The 23,516-nt window shown below is 56.5% G+C and overlaps 2 protein-coding genes across 2 annotated transcripts; one reads left to right on the forward strand and one right to left on the reverse strand.

The window, feature by feature from the left end:
* The first annotated feature begins 818 nt into the window (after positions 1-818).
* Positions 819-11,398, forward strand: FSD1 (fibronectin type III and SPRY domain containing 1). The gene is made up of 13 exons (XM_059387684.1): positions 819-970; positions 1,956-2,051; positions 2,272-2,403; positions 3,215-3,316; positions 4,208-4,230; positions 4,426-4,547; positions 4,834-5,043; positions 8,091-8,189; positions 9,012-9,171; positions 9,506-9,585; positions 10,558-10,809; positions 10,903-10,991; positions 11,105-11,398. Exons 1-13 carry the CDS (start codon positions 956-958, stop codon positions 11,213-11,215), a joined length of 1,491 nt encoding a protein of 496 aa, XP_059243667.1. The 5' UTR covers positions 819-955; the 3' UTR covers positions 11,216-11,398.
* Positions 11,399-11,608: 210 nt separating this feature from the next.
* On the reverse strand, positions 11,609-18,952 carry STAP2 (signal transducing adaptor family member 2). Its single transcript, XM_059388684.1, has 13 exons — positions 18,328-18,952; positions 16,060-16,131; positions 15,788-15,910; positions 15,383-15,439; positions 14,853-14,953; positions 14,569-14,703; positions 13,740-13,809; positions 13,546-13,648; positions 13,360-13,434; positions 12,375-12,536; positions 12,202-12,291; positions 12,037-12,111; positions 11,609-11,773 (listed from the first exon to the last, which is right to left on the reverse strand). The coding sequence occupies exons 1-13, from the start codon at positions 18,427-18,429 to the stop codon at positions 11,703-11,705; spliced, it is 1,236 nt and encodes a 411-aa protein (XP_059244667.1). The 5' UTR covers positions 18,430-18,952; the 3' UTR covers positions 11,609-11,702.
* Positions 18,953-23,516: the final 4,564 nt, after the last annotated feature.

The following is a 23,516-nucleotide window of genomic DNA, read 5'->3' on the forward strand; positions in this document are numbered from 1 at the left end:
TCACCGCAATCACGTGACCTCTTTTCTCACCCAAAAAGAAGAGGGCCCATGTGCTCTGGGACAGTGTTGTTCCTACCAACCACAGGATGACCTCTGTCTGCCTTGACACTCTGCCCACACAGCCCCAGCAGACACACAGAGCTTCCCAGCCTCCCCGGCCCAGGCCACCTCTTCCCGCCAGCTGACTTTCCTCTCAAACTCCATCCTTCCGCCACGGTTTGCAGAGAGGCAATGCTGGCGATCCTGGAAAGATCTGACCCCAGGCTGACAGGGAAGACCCAGCCCGACACAGACATTCAGAGACCTGTGGCTTCTGGTCAGACAGAGAAGCTTCTGGAGGAGATAAGAGAGCCTGGGGCTTTGTGGGATGTACAGGAGTTCAGTTGTGCCTTGGGGAGAGAAAGAAGTCATTGGAGGCTGAACATCTGCTCCGGCAAAATGTAAACGCTAGGAGAGAATGCAAGGCGTGTGAGCTCATGACAGGGGTCGGGTGGGTGAGGCGGTGGGGAGCGTGTATGGAGTTCGGGTTAGAGGAGCGGGCGCGAAATGGCACGGGGGCAAGAGTGGATAGGCTTGGGCATCAGGAGGACTGGGGATGGGCTTGAGGTCACACAGCAGGGCCGGCGGTCGAACGCAGGCAACCTGCTTCCCAGCCCCCTGCTCTCCGCAGCTCAGTCATCACTACCAAAGCCGCCTGGCAGGCCCCAGGCTCTGGGGGTCCCGGCTCTCAGGGAGCACAGCGCGGGACTACGTTTCCCAGCCTGCCGCGGGGGTCGCGCGTGCGCACTGCGGCCAGTGATGGAGCGCTGACGGGGGGCGCGGCGGCGGCGGCGGCGGCGGCGGCGGGCAGGGCTCGGCGGGCCATTGGCTCGTGGTCGCGGCAAAGGCAGCTTGAGGACTAGAAGAGCGCGAGAGGGGCCCGCGGGCCGGGCCGGGGACGACCTGGGCTGAAGCCATGGAGGACCAGAGGGTAGGACCGGGGCGGGGCGGGGCGGGGCCCCCGGTGGGGGTGGACAAGGGGGAGGGGACCAGGTGATGCCGCAGCGCCCCCCCAACCCCCGCAGCTGCTTTGCGGCGGAGGCCCCACCCCCGCCCGGATCTAGCCCCCTAATTCGGGACGCAGCACCCCCCCCCCAGCCGTCACCCCGACCTCTCCTCATCTTGGCCGGGATCCAGACGGGATCCCTTCCATGCCCGGCACCAGCGCCCAGAATCCCGGCCCCAGCCTTGACCCATCCCCCACGCCTTCCATCCGGACTGCGGACCAGGTGTCCGGGCTCTGCCCCGCCCCGCCCGGGTGAACACCCCTCTAGCTCAGCACTGGTGGTCTCACCGACCCTGCATCCCCAGGAATGCGACCCCTCCGAGGCCTGGGACAGGGCTCCAGGCCCCAGCAGGATCCTCCCACGCGGCTTCCTTCTCTCCAGGCGTCCCCTCACCCAGAACTCGTTCTCCCCCTGCCCGGTTACCTGGGCTCTCAGGCACCCCGTTCTCCAGGTTCCTCTTTCCTTCTCGCTAACCCCCGTTCCCCAGGTATCGCCTTCCCCAGGTTAGCCCATTTTCTACAGGCATGATTTTGCTCTGGGGTTTTCTTTCCCCACGGAGCCCCTCACCCCATGCCCCGCCCTCGGATAGGTACGAGGTTGAAGGCTTTGTGCGGAGACGGAGCTGGCTCAGGGCCAGGGTCTGCCCCTTCCCCAGAGGCTCCTTTGGAGCCTCAGTTTCCTGCGCTGTAAAACGGGCTTGCTTGCAGTGCCCATCTGCTAGGGGAGGGAACACGCGGCCAGAGCTTTGCCAGGGTCTGCCTCGTGGCGGGTGCCTGAGCTCACCGGCACAGTGGCTCCCGCATCTCCTGGACCCCAGGAAGGCAGGTGGGGAGCCCCTGGTGGGGGAGCCCGGCCTGGCCGAGGGGGGCTTACCAGCCCTGCCTGTGTGCGTGCTTCCCGTGGCGGCAGGAGGCCCTGCGGAAGATCATTACTACCCTGGCTGTGAAGAATGAAGAGATTCAGAGCTTCATCTACTCCCTCAAGCAGATGCTGCTGAACGTGGAGGTGAGGCTGACGCCTGTAGGGGGAGGGATGGAAGGCAGTGGGGACCTCTTGGCCAGGCGGGTGGAAGGGAGGGTGGGGGGAGGCAGCCGGAGGAGTTGGCCTGTTCCTGCTGTTGCCCGTCCCACGTGGCCTGGCTTCGGTATCCAGGCCTCAGTTTCCCCATCCGAGCATGGGCTTTGGCCACCTCTGGGCCGGCTGACCCCCGCAACGTCTCTCTAAGGCAAACTCCACCAAGGTGCAGGAGGACCTGGAGGCCGAGTTCCAGTCCCTCTTTTCCCTCCTGGAGGAGCTGAAGGAGGGCATGCTCATGAAGATAAAGCAGGACCGCGCCAGCCGCACCTATGAACTGCAGGTGTGTGGGGGCCCCCCAGACCCCACCCCAGGCCCGATTCCCCACGGCACCCCTCAGACTCAGCAGAGCCCATATGGCTTCCGTGTCTGCCACCAAACCTGCTCGTCTTCCTACCCTGCGTCTTGGAGAGACCCCCAAGGGTCTCCGGTGTCCAGAACCAGACAGCCCAGGGGTATTGGCCTCACCGCCTCTTTTTCTTGGTCTCTTCTCGGCCCCTCCCTGGCCTTGACCCATCAGTCCCCGCCCACACCTGCTCCCTTTGATCTCTGTTTCTCCCACCTCCTGCCCCCACTGCTTCTCTGTCACCAGAGCCCCACCCCCATGTCTGGCTGCTCCCTCTCTCCAGGCCTCACCCAGCACCTCCAATTTCTCAGCCCTTCCCATGGGTCCCCCAGATCTGGCAACATCGCCTCTTGCAAAATGCTGCCCCCCTCCCCCAGCCACAACCCCAAACCCCACAGCTCCGGGGGTCTTGGACTCTAGACCCAGGCACTGGGGCTGCCTCAGAACATCCTGGACAACTTCCTAACATCAGATCCTCAATCCCAGGAGAACTGGGGGCCCCAGGGCTCAGGTGTGGCCCGGACATGTGAGTTTTAAAAAGAGAGATTCCCAGTTAAAGAAAGGGATCCCCAGGTGATTCTGGAGTGCTACCAGGAGGGATGCCGCATTTCTCTTCCCCCCCCCACCCCCCCCCACGTGGAGCTGGAGAAAGGCCAGGGTCTCTGAATCCCAAAGGCATTGGGGAGCCCCAAAGGGTTTGATGCCATGCAGTGAGGTGTCTCTTCCCTCCGTGATGTGCCACTCCCAGAACCAGCTGGCCGCCTGCACTCGGGCCCTGGAGAGCTCAGAGGAGCTTCTGGAGACTGCCAACCAGACCCTGCAGGCCACGGACGGCAACGACTTCCCTCAGGTGGGCCCCTCAGGAGCTGGACTGGTAGGGATGTGCCCTCAAATACAGGATACCCGGTTACATTTTTTCATTTCAGATCAACCCCAAGTGATTTTTTTTTTTTTAAGTGTAAGTATGACCCCTACAACATTTAGTGTACGTATGTCCCAAGGAGATCATGGGGCATCCTTATGCTGAAAGATGATTTGTGGTTGATCTGAATTCTAGATTTAACAAGGAATAATTCATTTAGTGTAAGCAGATCCCATGCAAACGTTGAGTGTAAGTATTTCCAGACGTTGCGTGGAACATATTGATACTAAAAAATTTATTGTGCATCTGAAATTCAAATTTAGCAAATTTTTAAAAAAGATTTTATTTATTTATTTAGAGAGTGAGAGAGGGCAGGGGGAAGACCGGAGGGGGAGAGGGACCAGCAGACTCCACACTGAGCGTGGAGCCCATTGTGGGGCTGGACACAACCCTGAGATCATGACCTGAGCGGAAACCAAGAGTCGGAAGATCCATCAACTGAGCCACCCAGGCGCCCCTAACAATGTATCGTTTTTTAGTATAATATGTCCCATGCAGTGTTAGCACATGAATGGGACATATTTACACTAAAAAATCATTTTGTTTATCAGAAAGGAAGACTTCACTGGGCATCCTGTGTTGTGATTTGCCAAGTTGGCCAGCGGAAAAAAGGGGGCAGGGGGCCGGGGGGGGGGGGGGGGGGGGGTAGGAGCCTGTCTTTGCCCCCGTCCCTTTGGGGCATGGCCAAGTGTTTCTACCCCCGTGATAGGGGACTTTGGCTAGTGGCTGCCACCCTGGGCCTCCGTCTTCCTGTCTGTGTATCAGCGTCCTGATTCACTCAAGAAAACTCTTTGAATTTTATTCTGTCGCTTTTTCTAGGCTGCCAAGCAAATCAAAGATGGGTAAGATCCTGGGATCTGGTTCCCACCCCAGTGCCCCGCCCCTGGTGTGAAGGTGGGGACGCCCAGGTGAGGGTCTCTGGGCCCAGAGCACTGGACCAGAACGAGGGGAGTGGGTCTCCCACACACTTCCGAGAATCGGGCCTGGACCCCCTTGAGATGCCTGCCAGCAGGCTGCCTCCACCTTCTTCCCCGCAGGGTGACAATGGCCCCTGCCTTCCGGCTGTCATTGAAGGCCAAGGTCAGCGACAACATGAGTCACCTCATGGTGGACTTCGCGCAGGAGCGGAGGATGCTGCAGGCACTCAAGTTCCTGCCTGGTGAGAAGGGAACTTTCGCGGGGCCTGGCTTTCAGGGCAAAGGTGGTACACTGAGAAAGGCGGGAGTAAGCCTGGGATTGGAACCTTGGAGGCACTGGCCCTGGGGGTGGAGCCCTGAGCATCCCTTGCCCCTGTGGGTGGAGCCACAAGGAAGCCCGCCCTCAGTGGCTGAGCCCTGAAAAGTCCCACCCACTAGGGGGTGGAGTCCCATGAAGGCCACACTCCTACACTGACCGAGAGCCTCCCCGCCCCCTCCACCATCCCGCCTTCCCTCTGTCCTGGACAGTGCCCAGCGCTCCTGTGATTGACCTGGCCGAGTCCCTGGTGGCAGACAACTGTGTGACATTGGTGTGGCGCATGCCGGACGAGGACAGCAAGATTGACCACTACGTGCTGGAATACCGGCGGACCAACTTCGAGGGCCCGCCCCGCCTCAAGGAGGAGCAGCCCTGGATGGTCATCGAGGGCATCCGGCAGACGGAGTACACCCTGACCGGTAAGGGCAGCTCCGGGCTGCGGCTGACACCCCCACACACACCCCCATCCCGGAGTGGCTCAGGAATTCCAGGATCCCTTTTCTGCTTTCAAATGGGGGCCTCTGTTGTAATTACAATGAAATTATAATGAAACCGATATTGATGCTCGCCCCGCACTGTTCGCGGAGGGCTTGTCAAAGGTTTTACCCACGTGTAACGGACATGCTTCTCATCAGCATTTCACAGACGAGGGAACTGAGGCCCAGAGGGAGAAGACATTCTCCAAACCCCTCCCTCCCCAGCTATGACCCAGCATTTGTTCATTTCCACGAACTGAGCGCCAGTGGCCTACCAGGGGCTGCCCTTGCGTTAGGAAGCGAAGCGGACGAAAATCCCTCCTCTCCTGGGGCTGGCATCCTGCCAGCGTTTGGGGATTTCCTTGGCAGGTGCAAGAGAGCAGAACACATGGGGGAATCCCCCAGGCTGGAGGGGAGGGTCTGAAGAAGGTAAAATCAGGGACCTCTAATGAGTTTCAGAAGCTGTCCTGAGCCAAGGGAAATCCTCGGCGGCAGGGAGAGCCTTGCTGACAAGATAACTATCACCATAGCTCTCGGGCTGTAATCAGCCCGTTCTTTATCTGTAATTAGCATACATGGTTAATAATGAGCATGCTAATTGCAAGAAAGAAAAGCTACCAGCCAGCAAGAGGGGCTGTCCTTTGTGTGGGAATCAAAATAAACATACGCCACTTTTTTCCGATATATATTTTTTTTATTATGACAAAATACATATAACGTAAAATTTACATCTTAACTGTTTTTTAAGTGTCCAATTCGGTAGTAGTAAGTACATGCATGATGTTGTAAAGCCATCATACTGTCTTCATCACTTTCCATCTTGCAAAACTGAAATTCTGTCCCCACGGAACATTGACTCTCCAGCCCCTGGCTCCCACCATCTACTTCCTGTCCCCATGATTTTTACTACTTTAAGTACCTCATGTGAGCAGAATCCAACAGGGTTTGTTCTTTTGTGTCTGGCTTATTTCACTGAGCGCGGTGTGCCCAGGGGTCATCTGTGTTGTAGGGAAGATCAGGATTTCCTTCCTTTTTCAGGCTGAATAGTGTGTGGAGAACCTGGTTTTCACCCCTACTAGCGGCTCATGTAACCGCTAGTCAATGTCAAAACCGAGGAACCCACACGAGCACGTTCTGCGGTGTCAATCCACATTTCCCTGGTGATATAGTCGCCGTCATCCATGTGTGCGTGTGTCATCTCTCCCCTATGCGGTTTTCTCCCGTGTGCAAATTCCCATAACTGCCAGCACAATCAAGGCGGAGGGCTGCTGTATCACAGGCTTCCTGATGCATCACCCCCTCGCCATACCCTCTTGCAGTCTACAAAATTCCTAGCGAGTGAATTCCCCTGGGCGGGAAGTTGAATTCATCAAAAAGGTGTGGTCCTGAGTGGTACAGACGAAGACACTCACCTAGTTAACTAACCCACGAGGTTATATGAACCCCAGCTGCCATCTCGATCGCTTGGACAGTCAAGAGGGTTTTGGTTTAGTGTTTGTAACTTACATGCCTGTGCTCATCCATCCTCATGTGAGCCCTGCTTAGGACGGGGAATATGATGGTCGGTTTGCAAGATAGGAGACCGAGACCTGCTGTGAGCCCAGACCAACCATAGTCAGATGGCTTCCAGGTTTCTAAAACTGAGCCTTCTGGTCAGTAATCTTTGCTCGGGGTGCGGGCGGGGGCAGTAGACGGTGTCGCTGAGCCAAGCGCTGAACTCTCAGAGAAGGGGATCCAAGAAGGGGGAGATAGTCCTGGGCGCCTGGAGGCGGTGGCAGAAAGAGCAGGGCGTGGCTGGAGAACGGCCTTCCAAGCAGAAGGACAACCAGATCGAGGATTCAGAGGCCAGAGCACTGAGACTTTGTGTCTAGAACTAGTTATGTTTGCCACCTAACTAGAGAAGTGAGAGGAGGAACGGGGTCTTTACCTGGAGGGCAAGGGGAGCTATGGGAGGTTTAATAGCAGGGGTCGCTGAGTGCTGTTTGGGATGGCCAGAGAATGGGCATCCCGTGGGGAACACTCAGGAGGCAACTGGACATGTGGTTTGGGCTACAGGTTGGGCTGTGGGTGTTGTGGTGGATGGATGGTATCTGAAGGGCAAGGAGGGGTCAGGGAGCAGAGTGCGATGAGTAAGGACCCCAGACTGAGTCACCCCGACATTTAAGGGGGTCAAGGAGGGAGGAGCCTACAAAGGAGACCTAGGGAGAACAAATGGAGGAGCTAGCCAGGACAACACAATGCCTTGGCTGCCAAGGAAAGAGAGTGTTCCAGGACGGAAGGAAAGGTCAGCCTGGAGATCCTACAAAAGTGGGGACGGACCAAGCCAGAGGAGGGAGAGGGGGCGAGGCAGCAGAGAGGGGTAGGGATGAAGAGAGCTCTCGAAAGAGGTTTAGTTTGAGGGGAAACATAACTAAAGACAACTAGGTAGTTGCTTTTTATTTTTTAAGACTGGAATAAATGAATACAAAAAGTGTGGATGGGAGTGTGGGACATATCCTAGAAGTAGGGGAAATTTTTAACCCGGCATGGCTAGATCCAGGGGTTCCAGCAAATGACTGGCTCACCATTGTTCCCTGCACTTTGTTGGATCTGGGGACTGTACTCTGAAGGGACCTGCAAATGCACTGAGAAATTTTCCCAAGAGGAGCCTCCCCCAGCCACCCCGGACAAGACAGTGACTCTGCTCCCTAAAATACCAGCCCAACGCCCCAGGGAAGATTCTTATTGGCCAGTTTGGGTCATGTGCTATTCCTGAACCAATTGCTATTACTGCTTCCTAAAGCATTCTGATTGGCCAGTCTGGGTTGGAGGCGGAGCTGAGTCACCCATAGCCCTGCAGGTGAATGAGGGCAAGGGGGGGTTTTCAGGGATAAAATGTCCTTTGCAACGTGGTCCTTAGATTGAGGAGTGGTGGGATTACTGGGGCCACAGGGACCTATAACCAGTTGCTCAAAGCACACACAACTTTGAGATCTCTCTCTTTGTCTTAGGTCTCAAGTTTGACATGAAATACATGAATTTTCGTGTGAAGGCCTGTAATAAGGCCGTGGCAGGCGAGTTCTCCGAGCCAGTGACCCTGGAGACACCAGGTGACTGTCCCTCCCCACCTTGTCTGTGATTCCATAGCCCCTCACCCCAGGGCCCCAGGTTCTGGTGTATAGTGATAATCTTCTAATCAGGGTTCTGTGGCCCTTTTTGCTCTGGCTGCCAGGAAGCTCAGCACGTAGTCCACAGTAGATTCCTCAGTCCAAGTGTCTACTATGTACCCGCTATCGTTTTTTGCTTTTGCAGTTGATCCCATTGTGCCGGTATGGTTTTGATACTCTTTCCCTCTCTCTCACACACCTCAACCCACACACCCATTCTCTCTTCTCAAAAAAAAAAAAAAAAAAAAAAAAAAAAAGAAAGGAAAAAAAAGATAAGGGCTCTTAGAGAAGGGGGTGGGATGTCCGTCGTGAAACCTGATCTTACTTTCCTGCAGCAAGACCTTTGCGTGCCCTCATAGGCAGTCCTTCTGCAGTCCACCTAAACTACTGTCTTATGTATGACCCGGCCCCTTCTCCTGCGATTAATCCCCAAGAGAAGCAAAGAGCACAAGCCATTTGGAAATACCTTCAGACCTAAGGGAACTTTAGGCAACACACTCTCAGCCTTCCCTCCCCTGGCTGCGCTCTCTGCCCCTTCCGCGCTTCCCCATCTGTCTGTCTTGGTGTCTTGCTGCCTGTCCTGTCTGTGTCTGTCTGCCCCTGAGTCCGTCCGTTACCCTCTCTCTGTCTTTGTCTCTGTCGCCGTTGTCTTTTTCTGTTCTCTGTCCCTGTCACAGTCTGTCTTGGTCACTGTCTGTCTCTCTGTCTCTCTGTGTCTCTCCGGGTTTCCCCATCTCTGTGACTCCCGCGTCTGCCCGGCCCCAGCGTTCATGTTCCGCCTGGATGCGTCCACATCTCACCAGAACCTGCGCGTGGAGGACCTCTCCGTGGAGTGGGACGCCATGGGCGGGAAGGTCCAGGACATCAAGGCTCGCGAGAAAGATGGCAAGGGGCGGACGGCATCTCCCGTCAACTCCCCAGCCAGGTAGCCTGCCCTCTCCTGCCCTCCCCGAGTGTCTGCTGGAGGACAGCGAGCTGGACACGGACGCCCAAGGTCCAGCATGGTCGAGGCTGGGGTGGAAGGAGGCACACGGAGCTAGGGGAGCCCCAAGAGTAAATGAAGGGAGAAGAGGCTTTTAATTGGGTTTTGACACCTGAAAGGTTTTCCCCACGAGGAAGGGCACGATATGCAGGACTCAGAGTGAGAGAACCAAACCCCGTGGAGGACTGAGAAGACCATGGTGGCTGGGCGGGCCAGGGAAACCCTCCTCGGGAGCAGTGAGGCCCGAACTGAGCCTTCCCCTCCCCGCCCCTCACAGAGGTGTGCCATCCCCCAAGAGGATGCCTTCGGGTCGTGGGGGTCGGGACCGCTTCACTGCCGAGTCCTACACGGTGCTGGGTAAGGAGGGGCGGAGACAGGAGGACAGAAGGGACACTCTGGGCAGGGCCCTGATGGTGGGTCGTGGGAGAGAACCCCTTTGGGTGGGGAAACTGAGGTAGCCACCCCCAAAGCTTTCTGGAAATGGTTCCAATAATGTGTTGCTTGGGGTGGTGGAGGAGTGCGGGGTTTGGGGGGTGTGGGCTTTCTGGGGGTGGGGAGCAGAGCTTATGTAGGCTCTGGCCTGGAGATCAGCCCGGGGCGCAGGGGGCATGGGTCCTGGGGTTTGTGGAGTGCCTGAGATCTGCGAAGTAGCTGGAAGGAATGGTTGCCATTCTTGGCTAGATCTGGGGTTAGAGGAAGAAGCAGGGGAAGGGGCGGAGGGGGGCGGTGTGCCAGGTGACCGAGACTTCAGAGGGGAAAGCCTCGCCTAGTTGTGGTTGGGAGAGTAGCTGAGGTCGGGAAGGAGCAGGCCCGGGGAAGAAACGTACGCAGGGACAAGCCCCACATCTGTGGAGGAGCTGAGCTGGGAGATGGACAGGAGCTGGGGGCCTGGGCAGAGTCTGGAAAGTGTTAGGAAAGTGTCCCAGAGTGCGAGGGAGCTTTGCACTCCGGGAGGATGTGAGGCCTGTGGAAGTACTGGGGAGTTGGCCGGAAGCAAGGGTCTGGGGATCATCTAGTCGCTGGAAGGACTGAGGAGTAGCTGAACATGAGGAGGAACTGGAGGAAGTTTCTGAAAGCATCTGAAAGGAGTAGCTTGGGTCTGCAGAGAATCTGAAAGGATTAGTTGAGGCTTGGAGAGTATCTGGGCTTTCTGACTATCTAGAGGGAGTGGATGCAGCCTGGAGACTCCCCAGGAGGAATAGCTAGGAACTGAGGAGTATCTGGAGGGAAGCGCTGGGGCCTGGGGAGTACCTGGGTGACCACCCCTTTGTGGAAGGGCCTCTGGTACCCGACTCCACCGGCCCCCGCTGCCCACCGCCCCCCCACCAGGGGACACGCTGATCGACGGTGGGGAGCATTACTGGGAGGTGCGCTATGAGCCGGACAGCAAGGCGTTTGGCGTGGGGGTGGCGTACCGCAGCCTGGGCCGCTTCGAGCAGCTGGGCAAGACGGCCGCGTCCTGGTGCCTCCACGTCAACAACTGGCTGCAGGTCAGCTTCACCGCCAAGCACGCCAACAAGGCCAAGGTGCTGGAGCCCCCCGTGCCCGACTGCCTGGGTGTGCACTGCGACTTCCACCAAGGTGACCCCGAGCCCCCTCTCCCCGCCCGCCCTCGGCCGCGAGCCCCTCTCCCTGCGCCCCCACCCCAACCCCGTCGCTCTCCCTCCACCCCAGGCCTCCTGTCCTTCTACAACGCCCGAACCAAACAGCTGCTGCACACCTTCAAGGCCAAGTTCACGCAGCCCCTGCTGCCCGCTTTCACAGTGAGAACGGTTCAGCGGCTGGGGGGGGGGTGGGCAGGGGTGGGGCCGGGGCCGGCTCTACGGCGCCTGAGCCTGCCCCTGCGGCTCACCGGTCCCGGGTCCCCGGTCCCCAGGTGTGGTGCGGCAGCTTCCAGGTGACCACAGGCCTACAGGTCCCCAGCTCTGTGCGCTGTTTGCAGAAGCGGGGCAGTGCCACCAGCAGCTCCAACACCAGCCTCACCTAGGCCACGGGAGCGCCCGCCCAGCCCGGCTGAGTTTGGGGAAGCCCCTTGCCCAGCCGCCCAGGCCTTGGTTGTTGCAACCGCCACCCTCGTCTCACTTGCTGCTTGGAGCCTTAACTCCTGATGGGGGGGAGGGGGCACCAGGGCGGGCCCTCGTCCCTACCTCACCTCCTAATAAAAGTCAATCACTGGCCAGGCCTTGCTGATGGTTCTTTGGGGCTGGCTGGCACTGAGCGTGCCCCCGACCTCTCTGGACCTCAGCTTTCCTGGCTGTGAAATGGGTCTTTCCTATAGGGTCAGGTGGCAGGTGTGGCCGAGTGGGCGGGGCTTGCTGTGGGCGGGCATCTGACCTACACTGCCCACCCCGGCCCAAGCCAGGCCAGACACATCAGCCCCCAGGGGATCACTTGAGCTTTTATTCTGGGGGAGCTCTTGGCTTGGCTGACTTCCACAGCTGGAGAGCGGCTCACGGATCCCCGGCGCCTGCGCCTCAGTGCTCCAGCGCGCGTCTCCTCTGCAGTTTCTCTTCCAGCTCTGCTGTCAAATCTGCCAGCTTTGGGGCTGGGGAGGGTGGGAGGTGACTGAGGCGTCAGGTGCACGGGTCGCAGGGGTTGTCCCTCGTCCATGCCCTCCCCCCACCCCACATCCACCCGTGACTCCCTGCAGAATCTGTGGGGCCCCGTGAAAAGTGAAAATGTACCCAAGAGCCCCAAGGAGTTTCAAGACTGCCCGGCATCAGACCGAGCATGGGGCACTTCGGAGCAGGGGTCCCGCGTGGCTGCGCTGGCCGCCCACTGGGGAGCACAGACCCCCACATGCCTCACCTGTTGTGGGGAAGAGAGTCTGCATTGAGCCCACCGCTAGCTTCTTGGCCAGGCCACTGTTGAGGACTTTGGGCTCTGGAGGAGAAGGCAGATGGACAGATGAAGGCCAGGGCTGGCTCTCGCCTGGGTGAGGGAAGGCCCCCGGGGAGGCAGGAACCCCCCTACCTGGCTTGGGGACAACAGGTGGCTTTAGAGGCTTGGTCTGAACCTTTGCCAACTTCCTGGGCTTCGGGACCTGTCGACTGGGGGGAGGCACTGCGTGGACAAAGGTGTGGTGTGTCACCTCCGGCTTTTAGCCCCTCCCCCGTCCCCAGCTCCCCTCCACACCCCCCACCTACCATCCCCATTCATGTAGTTGGCAGCTGGGTCATCTCCGATGGGGATCACATAGTTCTCGTCCTCGTCCTCGTTCAGGAGTGGGGGTGACCTGTCCTGGCTTGCCACAGGCGTGATGGGCAGGGGAGGCAGCTTCTTGGGGCCACCCGAGGCCAGTGTGGGCCCTGGTGGGAAACGGTAGTTCCCCATCTGGGTCCACGTGGTGCAGGGACACCTTGGCTTGTGTCTGTGTGCACCCGAATGTGGACGTCTGTATACATGCTGGTATCCAAGCATGTGACCCTGTGTGTGTGCGTGTCCGTCCCTCATCGTAGAAACCTGTACACTGAGTGAATCCACATAGTTGACTATATGTAAAGGGTTTGCACACCACACCTAAACGTGTGCGAGCACGGCACTGTGTGGATACTGAAGTGTGTGCCCCCGGCTCGTCTATACCAATGTGCACACCCACGTACCTAGAAATGTCTGAATTTGTGCCCACGAGTGAGCATCTGTGTGTACACGCGTGGTTGTGGCTTAGGTGCGTGCACAAGGGTTCCCCCCTCCACGCATCTGCCCAGCCCCAGGAGAACCAGACTGCTCACCCCACAGACCTCTCCAGCCTCTTCTTCCTGCTCCCTAAAGAGGACCACCTCCCACCCCAGCAGCCAATCTGGATCCCATCTCTGGGTAGTTTCTTGCTCCCGGTAAAGCTCATCTCTAGCTACTGAAATCCTCTGAGACCTTAAGCAAACACGCCCTCCTACAGGAAGCCTTCTCCTACACTGCCCCCTTTCTCTCCCCAAGTCTAGGCGCTGCTGCCTCCAGCCACAGGTTCTACCTCACGGGGCTGGGAGCTGTCCAGCTCCGCAACCCAGAGGGCAGGATCTGGGTAATTTCTGGGTCTTTGCAACTCTGGGTACAAGATTGGACACGGGCGGTGCCATGAGGGTCCCACGTCTCTCCTCAGTCTGGCCCAGCCGCGGCCGCAGGGCGGGGCATCACCTGGGCTGGGGGCCGCGGGGGTCGAGCTTGCCACCCATACTCTCTCGCCGTTCTCTTTATCCGCCTCCACGTGGCCTAGAACAGAGAGCGGTCCTAGAGGAGGTGCGGCGGCTGGGCATTGACCCCGGGGTGGCCCCCGGGCACGTACTGGACCCCCCCCCCCGAGTTCCCCGAGGCCGCACCTACCTAGAACCTTCTCGTAGTCTTCGTCCAGCAGGAAGGGCACCAGCGCGTTATTGGTGTGTGACACGAAATAGTTGACCACTGAGTCGAGTGAGGCACAGGAGAACTGGAGGCGGATAGGGGTCTCAGTCAAGGCTGTTGTGAAAGGGGCGCACAGCCCATCACTGCGCATCGCCGGACCCCGGCCCGACGCTCACCGGCTCCTCCACGTCGATCACATATTTGGGGCCCTCACGCTTCACCTTGTAGTGCCGGACCACCGACGTCCTGCACAGGCAGTGGTGAGTGGGTGGACGGACTCCGACCAGGGAGGACCCCGCCCTTGTCCTGGGTCCGCCCCCACGGGGGGCCTAAACTCTTCCAGCTCCGCGGCACGCTGACCACGCCCCGTCCTGGCGTGCCTCTCGGCCGAGAACCAGACCCTCAACGGACTGCAGCCCCCGGGAAGACCAAGCCGGACAGGTCCTGGCACTGTCCCCAGGGAGGACATGGTCCTGAAGGCTCCACCCCCGGAGGCCATGCCTCCCGTATGGCCCCGCCCACCAGGGTGCTGACTCCACCTTCAACCGATCCCGGAGGAAGCTTTATGTCAGGCTCCGATCCGCCCCCAGAGTGTCTTCACCTCCCAAGCCTGAGTCAACCACTGCGGGGGAGGGCCGGGGCGTGACTCCACCCACAGGTCCTGACCCCGCCCAAGGGGCAGGTTAGCATCCCTGGATTTGATTTCTTCCCCGCTCCAGAGGCCCAGACCCAGCCGATCTTAATGCAAAGGTCTGACCTCGCCTGGAGTCCGTCCCGGCTCCAGGATCTAGCTCCTCTCCCGAGGGGGATCCACCGCCCTGTTTGGTCTTTAGCCCCGCCCCCAGGCACCGACTCCCTCCCGCATCCCAGAGCCGCGCGGGCCTCAAGACCCCACGCTCCGGGAGCTCGGGCCCCGCCTCCAGAGCCTTCCCCCTCCCCGCGTCCCAGCTCTGACTCCGCCCCCACGCTCGCCCCGCCTCCCGGCCCGAGGCCGCGCAGGCGCACCCGTTGAACGTCTGGCGCGTGGTGACCGACACGTCGTCCCCGCCGTCCCCGCTGGGTCGCAGCAGCAGGTTTCCGCAGTCGGGGTAGCGCTCCAGGAGCAGCTGCGCGTCCAGCCGGCTCACCTTCAGGAAGCAGCTGGGGCGGGCCGCGTCCCTCGCTCAGGGCAGGCCCCGCCCCCGGACCCCGAGGCGTCCCCTGCACCCTGGCCTGTCCTCCCCTGCTCTCCCGCCCCGCGCCTCTGTCCGCCGCTGTCCCGGGGCCCCTCGGCCCCGCGGGCCACTCACGGGGGCAGCTCGAGCGCGCGGCGCGCCTCCTCTTTGGCCAGGGCCTCGGCCATCATGTACAGGTGTCCGGGCAGCAGGGTCAGGTTGGACGGGACACGCAGCTGAGGGACGATGGGGCGCCCGAGGACGCCCGGCCGTCAGGGCTCCAGCGGCTTGTGCCCGTGTCCCCGATGGGCTCCCTGAGGTCGGGGCGCGGGCCGAGCCAGGATGGGAACCCGGGTCTGGGGGATCCGCAGCCCCCCAGGACAGGGGCCAAGAGGCCTTGCAGGGGACGTGAAGACACTTCACTGATGGGGAGGACAGCGCAGATGCTAGAACGAAGGCCAGGTGTCGAGCCCGGAGCCTGCGCGGGGCCACGCGGGGCACCAGTGACCACAAGAGGAATCAGGAATGTTGACAAAAACTCCAGGCAACGTTCGCATGTTTGATGTCCGTGGGCCCGGGCCACGGGCCGCCGTGTGGGAGGGGCTGGTTCGGGGGATGCAGGGTGGAAAGAGCGAAGAGGACTCTGAGCAGGCGACCGCTCTCACCTCGACCACCGTCAGGATGAAGCCTTTCCACATCTCCCGAGACTCCAGGCTCTCTGCCTGCGGAGGGAAACAGAAGGAGGCTGCGGCGGTGAGCCTCGGCCCACTCAAGCGTGGAATGCGAATGAGGAATGGCAACTGTTTTCAGGGTTAAATGAGGAAGGACGGGTTAATTTAGGATGTCTGAACCGAAGTCCTTAGTAATGTGGGATGCTGTCCCCTAATGTCACTGAATCAGCATTTATTTATTTGTTTTTTCTACATCGACTTTTTAAAAATATTTTATTTTTGCAGTTGTAGAAACCAAAGTGTAGAAAAGCGAAGTGAGTGGCCCAGGGTCACCACCCCCCGTGTGACTCCATCCTAGTGGGTGTGAATGGTGAGTGTGGCAGGGAGGGTTGGGCTTACCTTGAACTTGATCTCTTGGTTCCGGAGGACCAGGCTGAAATAGATACCAGGGTCTCCTGAACTTTCCCAGGGCACCTCATCCGTGAGCTTCACAAATGCTCCTAGGACTAACTTCTCCACATGCTGGGGATCCAGAAGCAGGAGTCTGAGTGCCAGGCTTGTGACTCACCAGGCCCTCTGGCTTGGCCACACCACCCCGGCTCTCTGCTTGGTCCTTGAGGTCAAGCTTGGGGCTAGGAGATCAGCTCTCCAGCCTTCCTGCCCATCCTTACCTGGGAGTCCCGATTGCTGTTATAGAAATAGAGAGTGCAACCCTGGAGGCCTGCCCAAAACTTCTTGTAATCCTGGGGACCAAAGGTAGAGAGCAGAAGATGAGAAGGCAAATTCTGGCTGCCTCCAGGACACCCACTCCTGTCTCAGGACCTTTGCACTGGCTGTTCTTGCTGCCTGGGTACTCTTCCCGGAGATCTTCACAAAGTTTCCTTCATTGCCACTTTTGGTCTTTGAACAAATGTTGCTTTCTCTGGGAGGCCCTCCCCATCCATGGCCCAGCTTCTGGGGACCCATTGTTCTTTGAGAAAGGATTAAAGAGAACTTGGATGGAATGGGAGATCCAGAGCAGCCTCTCAGTGTACAGAGGTAGGAGCTCTAGAAGAGAACTGAACTAACCATCCGCCATCTATCCGTTTACTCATCCGCACCTACATACATCCCCCTTCTCTGTGTCCAACCCATAGATATTTACAGCAATCTCCTGATTTCACATGGTTCTGGACTCTAGAAGGACTGTAGCTTCAGGATGTCTCCCCAGGATTCTGATTTATAAATGTCCCAACTCTCAGGAGGTCTAAGGGGCTGACAGCCAGGACTGTAAGCTTCTAGGTTTTTTCCCAGGAAATATTCCCGAACACCTACTCCTCACCCAATCTTGTTATTGGGTTGCAGGCAAAATAATAAATGAGACATGGCTCCTGTTTCAAAATAGATTATCTTCTGGAAGAAAGCATGTATACTAAAATGTGGTGTGCCTGGATGGCTCAGTTGGTGAAGCGCCCGACTCTTGGTTTTGGCTTGGGTCGTGATCTCGGGGTCCTGAGATGGGACCCTGGAGAGGACTCTGCTCTTAGCAGGAAGTCTGCTTGAGGAATTCTGTCTCTCCCTCTGCCTCTGCTCTCCCTCCCCTCATGCCCTCTCTCAAATAAACAAGAACTTAAAAGGAAAAAAGAAAACATAGACACCAAAATCCTCTAGGGAAACGAAATTAGTACACCAGGAGGGACAGACCCTGAGCCTCGAGGTCACAGAGGACGAGAAAGGCCCTCCAAGTGGGAATCTGGGAAGACTTCCTGGAGGAGAAGGTACTCTAGTCCATAATGATAGCGAGGATAGTTCTCATATTGACAGCTAGCATCCATTCATCAATCCACCTGTCACTGCAACCGTCTGCCTCCCTATCCATCTGTCCATCCATCTATTCATCTGCATATCCACCCACCCACCCATCTGTCCGTGTAGACATACATTTAACATTTACCGAGGACCTACTATGTGCCAGGCACTGGGAACAGAGCAATAAGTGATTAAACTCAGCATGGTCAGTCCTGCTTCCTCGTGGACCCACTATACACCCCAGCACACGGTATTTAACTGCTCCGTGCCTCAGTTTCCCCACCTATAAAATGGCCATAGAGATGTACCCACCTCGAGGGTTGTTGTGAGAATTGGGTGCGTGAATGCCAGTAAAGCACCAGTGATGGTGGAATCAAATCCGCAGACCACTGAGGGCTACCCCTCTCCTGTAACCTTGACTAGGGCCCTAGCCCTAGCATACCCATTTTGTACTAGAGAAAAATGAGGCACAGAGACAGAGAGTCACTTGTCCAAGGCCTGGGCATCAGGGAGGCTTACTGCAGGGATGTGAAGCTCGTTCGTGCACTCTGGGGCCAGGCCTTTCTGAGCCCCTGGGGTCTCGATGCTGTCTAGGCTGGGGAGGATGTGGGCACTTGGAGGCACAAGGAAGGGAAGAGGGAACAGCAATGACAGTGGCTCTGGGGGTGGGCAGGGGAAGCAGCAGGTGGGTATTTGGGGTTGTAGTGGGAGATGAGTGTGAGCAGTGGGGGGGGGGGGGGGGCTGGGGCTTCAGGGAAGGAGTATCTGGTCCTGCCAGATGTGGCCCCCACACCTTGCACTGTCCCCACATGCCACCTGTCCTGGCCTTGACCCCTGCAGCTGAGGTTCATGGTTTCTTAGGGACTAGGGGTGGGACATGGGAGTCCGAAGGCTTCCCATTTCCTGGTGGAAGTCCCTGATCCTTCCTGTATCCAAAGAGACAGAGAGACTGGGAGGGAGACCCATGGAGACCGGCAGGGAGAGGCACAGAGAGAGAGAGAGAGAGAGAGAGAAGCTTGATGGTGGACCGAACTTTTCCCAGCCCCCAGCACATGCCCTGCTCCATTCAGTCCCACCCGTCGCCCTTGGCCAGATGCAGAGTTCTAGGCCACCCAGGAGCCCAGCTGTGCCAGCTCCCTGCCCCACCTTACCTGGTCGTGGGGTCCCTTCTTCTGCAGAAAGCTCTCATAGTAGTGTGAGGGTAGAGCACCCTTGTGTTTGGGGATCCGGGGTGGGCTTAGGGCTGAGGCCATGGCCTGGCCTCTCCCTCCAGTGGGTGTCCCGGGCTGGGCCAGGAAGCAGAGAAACAGGTTCCCGGGGAATTTCCTCTTCTGTCAGCTCCCCAGCTCCCTCCCCTGTCAGCTCTGGGCCAGGCTTGTCGCAGGGAAATCCCAGCCTCTCTGGTTCCCCAGCAGGTCTGGGAGGTCTGCAGGAGTTGCAGAGGAGGGAGCCCTGGGAGGCTTTCAGGGCAGGGCAGAGACTGGACAGAGGGCTCACCGGGAGGAGGGACCTGCCTAAGCAAAGGTCTGGATTTGAGAAAGGGAGGAGCAACGTGTCAGAGCGGCAAGCGCTGTGTCACCGGAGAGAGCACAGCAGGACAGAGCATGAAGATCTGAATGTCCCTTTAGCCCAAACTTGCCTAAACCTACCAAAAAATCTTGCTGGGTTAGGGGCGCCTGGGTGGCTCAGTGGGTTAAGCCTATGCCTTCGGTTCAGGTCATGATCTCAGGGTCCTGGGATCGAACCCTGCGGAGGCTGCTTCCTTCCCTCTCTGCCTGCCTCTCTGCCTGCTTGTAATCTCTGTCTGTCAGATAAATAAATAAGATCTTTAAAATAAATCTTGCTGGGATTTTGATAGGTATTGCACCTGTATATCGACTGGGGAAGACCTGACATCTTTACTATGTTGAGTTGTTGTTGTTGTTTTTTTTAAGGAATCTCTACACCCAAGGTGGGGCTGGAATTTACAACTCGGAGATCAAGAGTCACGAGCTCTACTGACCCGTCCCTGTTGTGTTGTGTTTTATCTATGGACATGGTCTGTCTCTTCACTTATTTAAATCTTTGGTTTTGTTCATCAGCAAGGTATAGCTTCCTCATACAAGTCCTGTGTGTGTTTTGTTAGACTTATATCTAAGCATTTTTTTCCTTTTTTTTTTTTTGAGCAGTTACAAATGACATTTTTTTTTTTTTTTTTTTTTTTTTTTTAAATAAGATTGTATTTATTTATTTGACAGAAAGAAGAAGAAAGAGGGAGTGAGAGAGCACAAACAGAGTGACAGGCAGAGGAAGACGGAGAAGCCGCAGGCTCCCCAAGGAGCAGAGAGCCCAACATGGGGCTTGATCCCAGACCCTGGAAATCATGACCCGAGTTGAAGGCAAACATTTAACCAGCCGAGCCACCCAGGTGCCCCGGCATCATATCTTTCATTCCAGATTTCACTGCTAGTAGACAGATGTGCATTTTTTTATTTTTTAAGGTATAGATATTTTTTTAAATTTTATTTATTTGTTTGAGATTGAGAGTGAGTGAACAGGCATGAGCAGTCGGGGGAGAGGCAGAGGGAGAAGCAGGCTCCCTGCTGAGCAGGGAGCCCAGATTCGGGACTGGATCCCAGGAACCTGGGATCATGACCTAAGCGGAAGGCAGACGCTCCACCAACTGAGCCAGCCACATGCCCCCTTTAAAAAAAATTTTTTTTTCAGGTGACTCTTTTTAAAAAGTTTTATTTAAGGGGCGCCTGGCTGGCTCAGTCAGTAGAAGATGTGATTCTTGATCTTGGGGTCATGAGTTTGAGCCCCAACTTGGGGAAGTAGATTGTACTAAAAAAAAAAAAAAATCTTTAAAGTTTTATTTAAATTTCAGCTAGTTAATATACACATTATATTAGTTTCAGGTGTACAGTATAATGATTCAACAATACCACACACCACCCAGTGCTCATCCGAAGTCCTCTCCTTAATCTCTATCACCTACTTCTCTCCTCCCCTCTGGTAACGATCAGTGTGTTCTCTGTGGCCACGACTCTATTTCTGGGGGCGCCTGGGTGGCTCAGTGGGTTAAAGCCTCTGCCTTCAGCTCAGGTCATGATCTCAGGGTCCTGGAATCAAGCCCCGCATTGGGCTCTCTGCTCAGCGGGGAGCCTGCTTCCTCCTCTCTCTCTGCCTGCCTCTCTGCCTACTTGTAATCTCTGTCGGTCAAATAAATAAATAAAATCTTAAAAAAAAAAAAAGACTCTAATTCTGGGTTTGTCTCTCTCTCTTAATGTCTTCTGTGAATCAGCTCTTCCCAAACTCTTGGTACTGTTACTATTTTTCCCCCTTCCCATAAGCCATCATAAGTACATAATAATGATGGAGAAGATTAGAATATGATGAGAATTACCAAAATGTTACACAGATAAGAAGTGAGCTAATGGTGTCGGGAAAATGGTGCAGCTTGATGCAGGGTTGCCGCAAACCTTTAATTTAATAAAAAATCCAGGGGCGCTGGGGTGGCTCAGTGGGTTAAAGCCTCTGCCTTCTGCTTGGGTCATGATCTCAGGGTCCTGGAATCAAGCCCCGCATTGGGCTCTCTGCTCAGTGGGGAGCCTGCTTCCTCCCTCTCTCTCTGCCTGCCTCTCCACCTACTTGTGATCTGTCAAATAAATAAATAAATAATTTTTAAAAAAGATTTAAAAATGCAATTATCAGTGAAGTGCAATAAAGTGAAACACATTTGCCCGAGGTGGTCCTGTATGCTTCTTGGCATTTTCCGTGAAGACCATCACGTCATCTGCAAATGGGGCTAGTTGTATTTTTTCCTTTCCAATTTGTATGCCTTTCATTTCCTTTTCTTGTCTTATCGCACTGGCTAGAATTTCCAGGACTGTGCTGGATATGGGTGCCCTGTTCCTTCTGTTATGGGGAAAACGTGTAGTCTTTCACCATCAAGTAAAATGTTAACTGAAGATCTGCGGACATTCTGCAGCATGCGGAGGTGGTTTCTGAGGGCGTCTGCCTTCAGCTTAGGTCATGATCCCAGGGTCCTGGGATCCAGTCCGGAATCTGGGCTCCCTGCTCAGCGGGGAGCCTGCTTCTCCCTCCTAGCTGAGTTTGTGTCATGCATGGGTGTTGAATTTTGTCAAGTGTTCTTCCTGCATCAGTTGAAATGCCCTTCTAACCTTTCTTCCTTAGCTTGTGTGTTGGTTTTCTGTGGCCGCTTTGACACTTATTTTAAATGTAGAGGCTTAAAACGACACAGATATGTTACCCGCCAGCTCTGTACAAGTCCTACATGGATATCAGAAAGCTGAAATCAAGGTGTTGGCAGGGCTGCATTCCTTTCCGGAGGCTCAGAAGATGAACCCATTTCCCTTCCAGCGTCTAGAAGCTTCTTGCATTCCTTGGTTCATGGTCCCCTTTCTCCATCTACAAATCCAGCAATGCAGGTACAATCCTTACGTCGTATCACTCTCAATTTCTTCCATTGTCACTTCTCTCTTCTGCTTTTAGGAAACCCTGTGATGACTTTGGGTTCACCCAGATAATACAGGATAATTTCTTCAAAGTTAGTTGATCAGCAACTTAAATTCTATCTGGACCTTAAATCCCCTTTGCTATGCAACCTAACATAGTCACAGGTCCTGGGGATTAGGATGTGAACATCTTTAGGGAACCATTACTCTACCTACCACAGCCTGTTAAATATGGTGGATAAGATTGATTTTTTTTTTTCAGTTAAGATTTTAGTTATTTATTTGACAGAGGGAGACACAGCGAGAGAGGGATCATAAGCAGGGAGATTGGGAGAGGGAGAAGCAAGCTTCCCGCCAAGCAGGGAGCCTGACACGGGGCTTGATCCCAGGACTGTGGGATCATGATCTGAGCCAAAGGCAGATGATTAACGATTAAGTCACCCAGGCGCCCCTCTTGATATAATTTTTTTTTTAATTTTATTTATTTATTTGACAGAGAGAGATCACAAGTAGGCAGAGAGGCAAGCAGAGAGAGAGAGGGGGAAGCAGGCTCCCCACTGAGCAGAGAGCGGGATGCGGTGCTGATCCCAAGACCCTGGGATCATGACCTGAGCCGAAGGCAGAGGCCTTAACCCACTGAGCCACCCAGGCGCCCCTTGACATAAATTCTTAAGAGATTTTATTTATTTGAGACAGAGAGAGAGAGAGAAAGCTCAAGGGGTGGGGAGGGGCAGAGGAGGAGAGAGGGAGAAGCAGACTTCCCACTAAACATGGAGCTCGACTCAGGGCTCTATCCCAGGACTCTGGGATCATGACCTGAGCTCAAGGCAGATGTAAATTCAATTTCCTTCATCGTTAGAGGGCTGCCTGGACTTTATACACGTGGCAAAAAATAGCCTTTGGAATCCATTCAAGAGCTGTCTGACTTGGTCATCTCTTCTGATGAACTGTCTTATAAAGCTGACTAACCATACCCGCCATAAAGGGGAGTCACAAATGGTTAGTAAGGTCACAGCCATTTAATTTTGTTTATCAAAGGCAATGGGGAGCCATAGAAGGATTTAGAGCAGGGGAGGGAGGGGGTCATGGTTGCCTTTAGTAAGATCCCTCTGGGGCCAGGGTAGACGCTGGATGAGGCAGAAGGAGAGGCCGGAGGTCTGGGGCAGGGTCTTGGAACAGTCAAAGACAACGTGCGCAAGGTATGGGGGTATGGACGGAGGTCGGAGTCTGGAGGTGCTGGGGATGCCCCGCGCTGGCTGGGCCGGGGTGGGGAGCGCGGCGCGTGGGTAAACTCCGGGAGGGGCGTTGAGTTTATCCGGCTCTTCCCGGACGTCCAGCCCGGATCTGCAACACCCTGAGGCAGGCATGACCACTGTCCCCCGAGAAACACCGGCGAGGGCCCACGTGGCTGGGAAGCGCGGAGCAGGACCCGGAGCCAGTCCGGTCGGACTCCAGACCGCCGTCCCGAACATCGGGCCCTCACCCCATGCCCTGTCCCCTTCCAGACCCGCGCCGGGCCCAGCCCACGGCTCCCCGCAGGCTCGGGCCTCCCCCCCACCCCCGGACTTCCAGTCCTGCCCGGGCTGCGGACTCCCCATTCTGGGAAGTGCTGCTGCGCCTCGGAGCAAAGGTCCCGGGACAGGGACCGGGGACAAAGGACAGGGACGCACCCACACCGCGGGCGCGCAGCCCGGCCCCGCCTACTAACACCCCGCGCAAGGGGGCGTGGGAAATAGGGGGGGCGCGCCAGTCGGCGGGCGCGTGTCAGACCCGGGACCTGACTGGCTGCCGGAGGACCAATGCCTACCACTGAATGGATGCGTGAACCTCAGGAACTCCTGCTGATTGGCCGAGGGGGACGAGCTTGGCGGAAGCAGTAGCTT

This window comes from Mustela nigripes, chromosome 2 (assembly GCF_022355385.1).
Source record: "Mustela nigripes isolate SB6536 chromosome 2, MUSNIG.SB6536, whole genome shotgun sequence".
NCBI lineage: Eukaryota > Metazoa > Chordata > Mammalia > Carnivora > Mustelidae > Mustela > Mustela nigripes.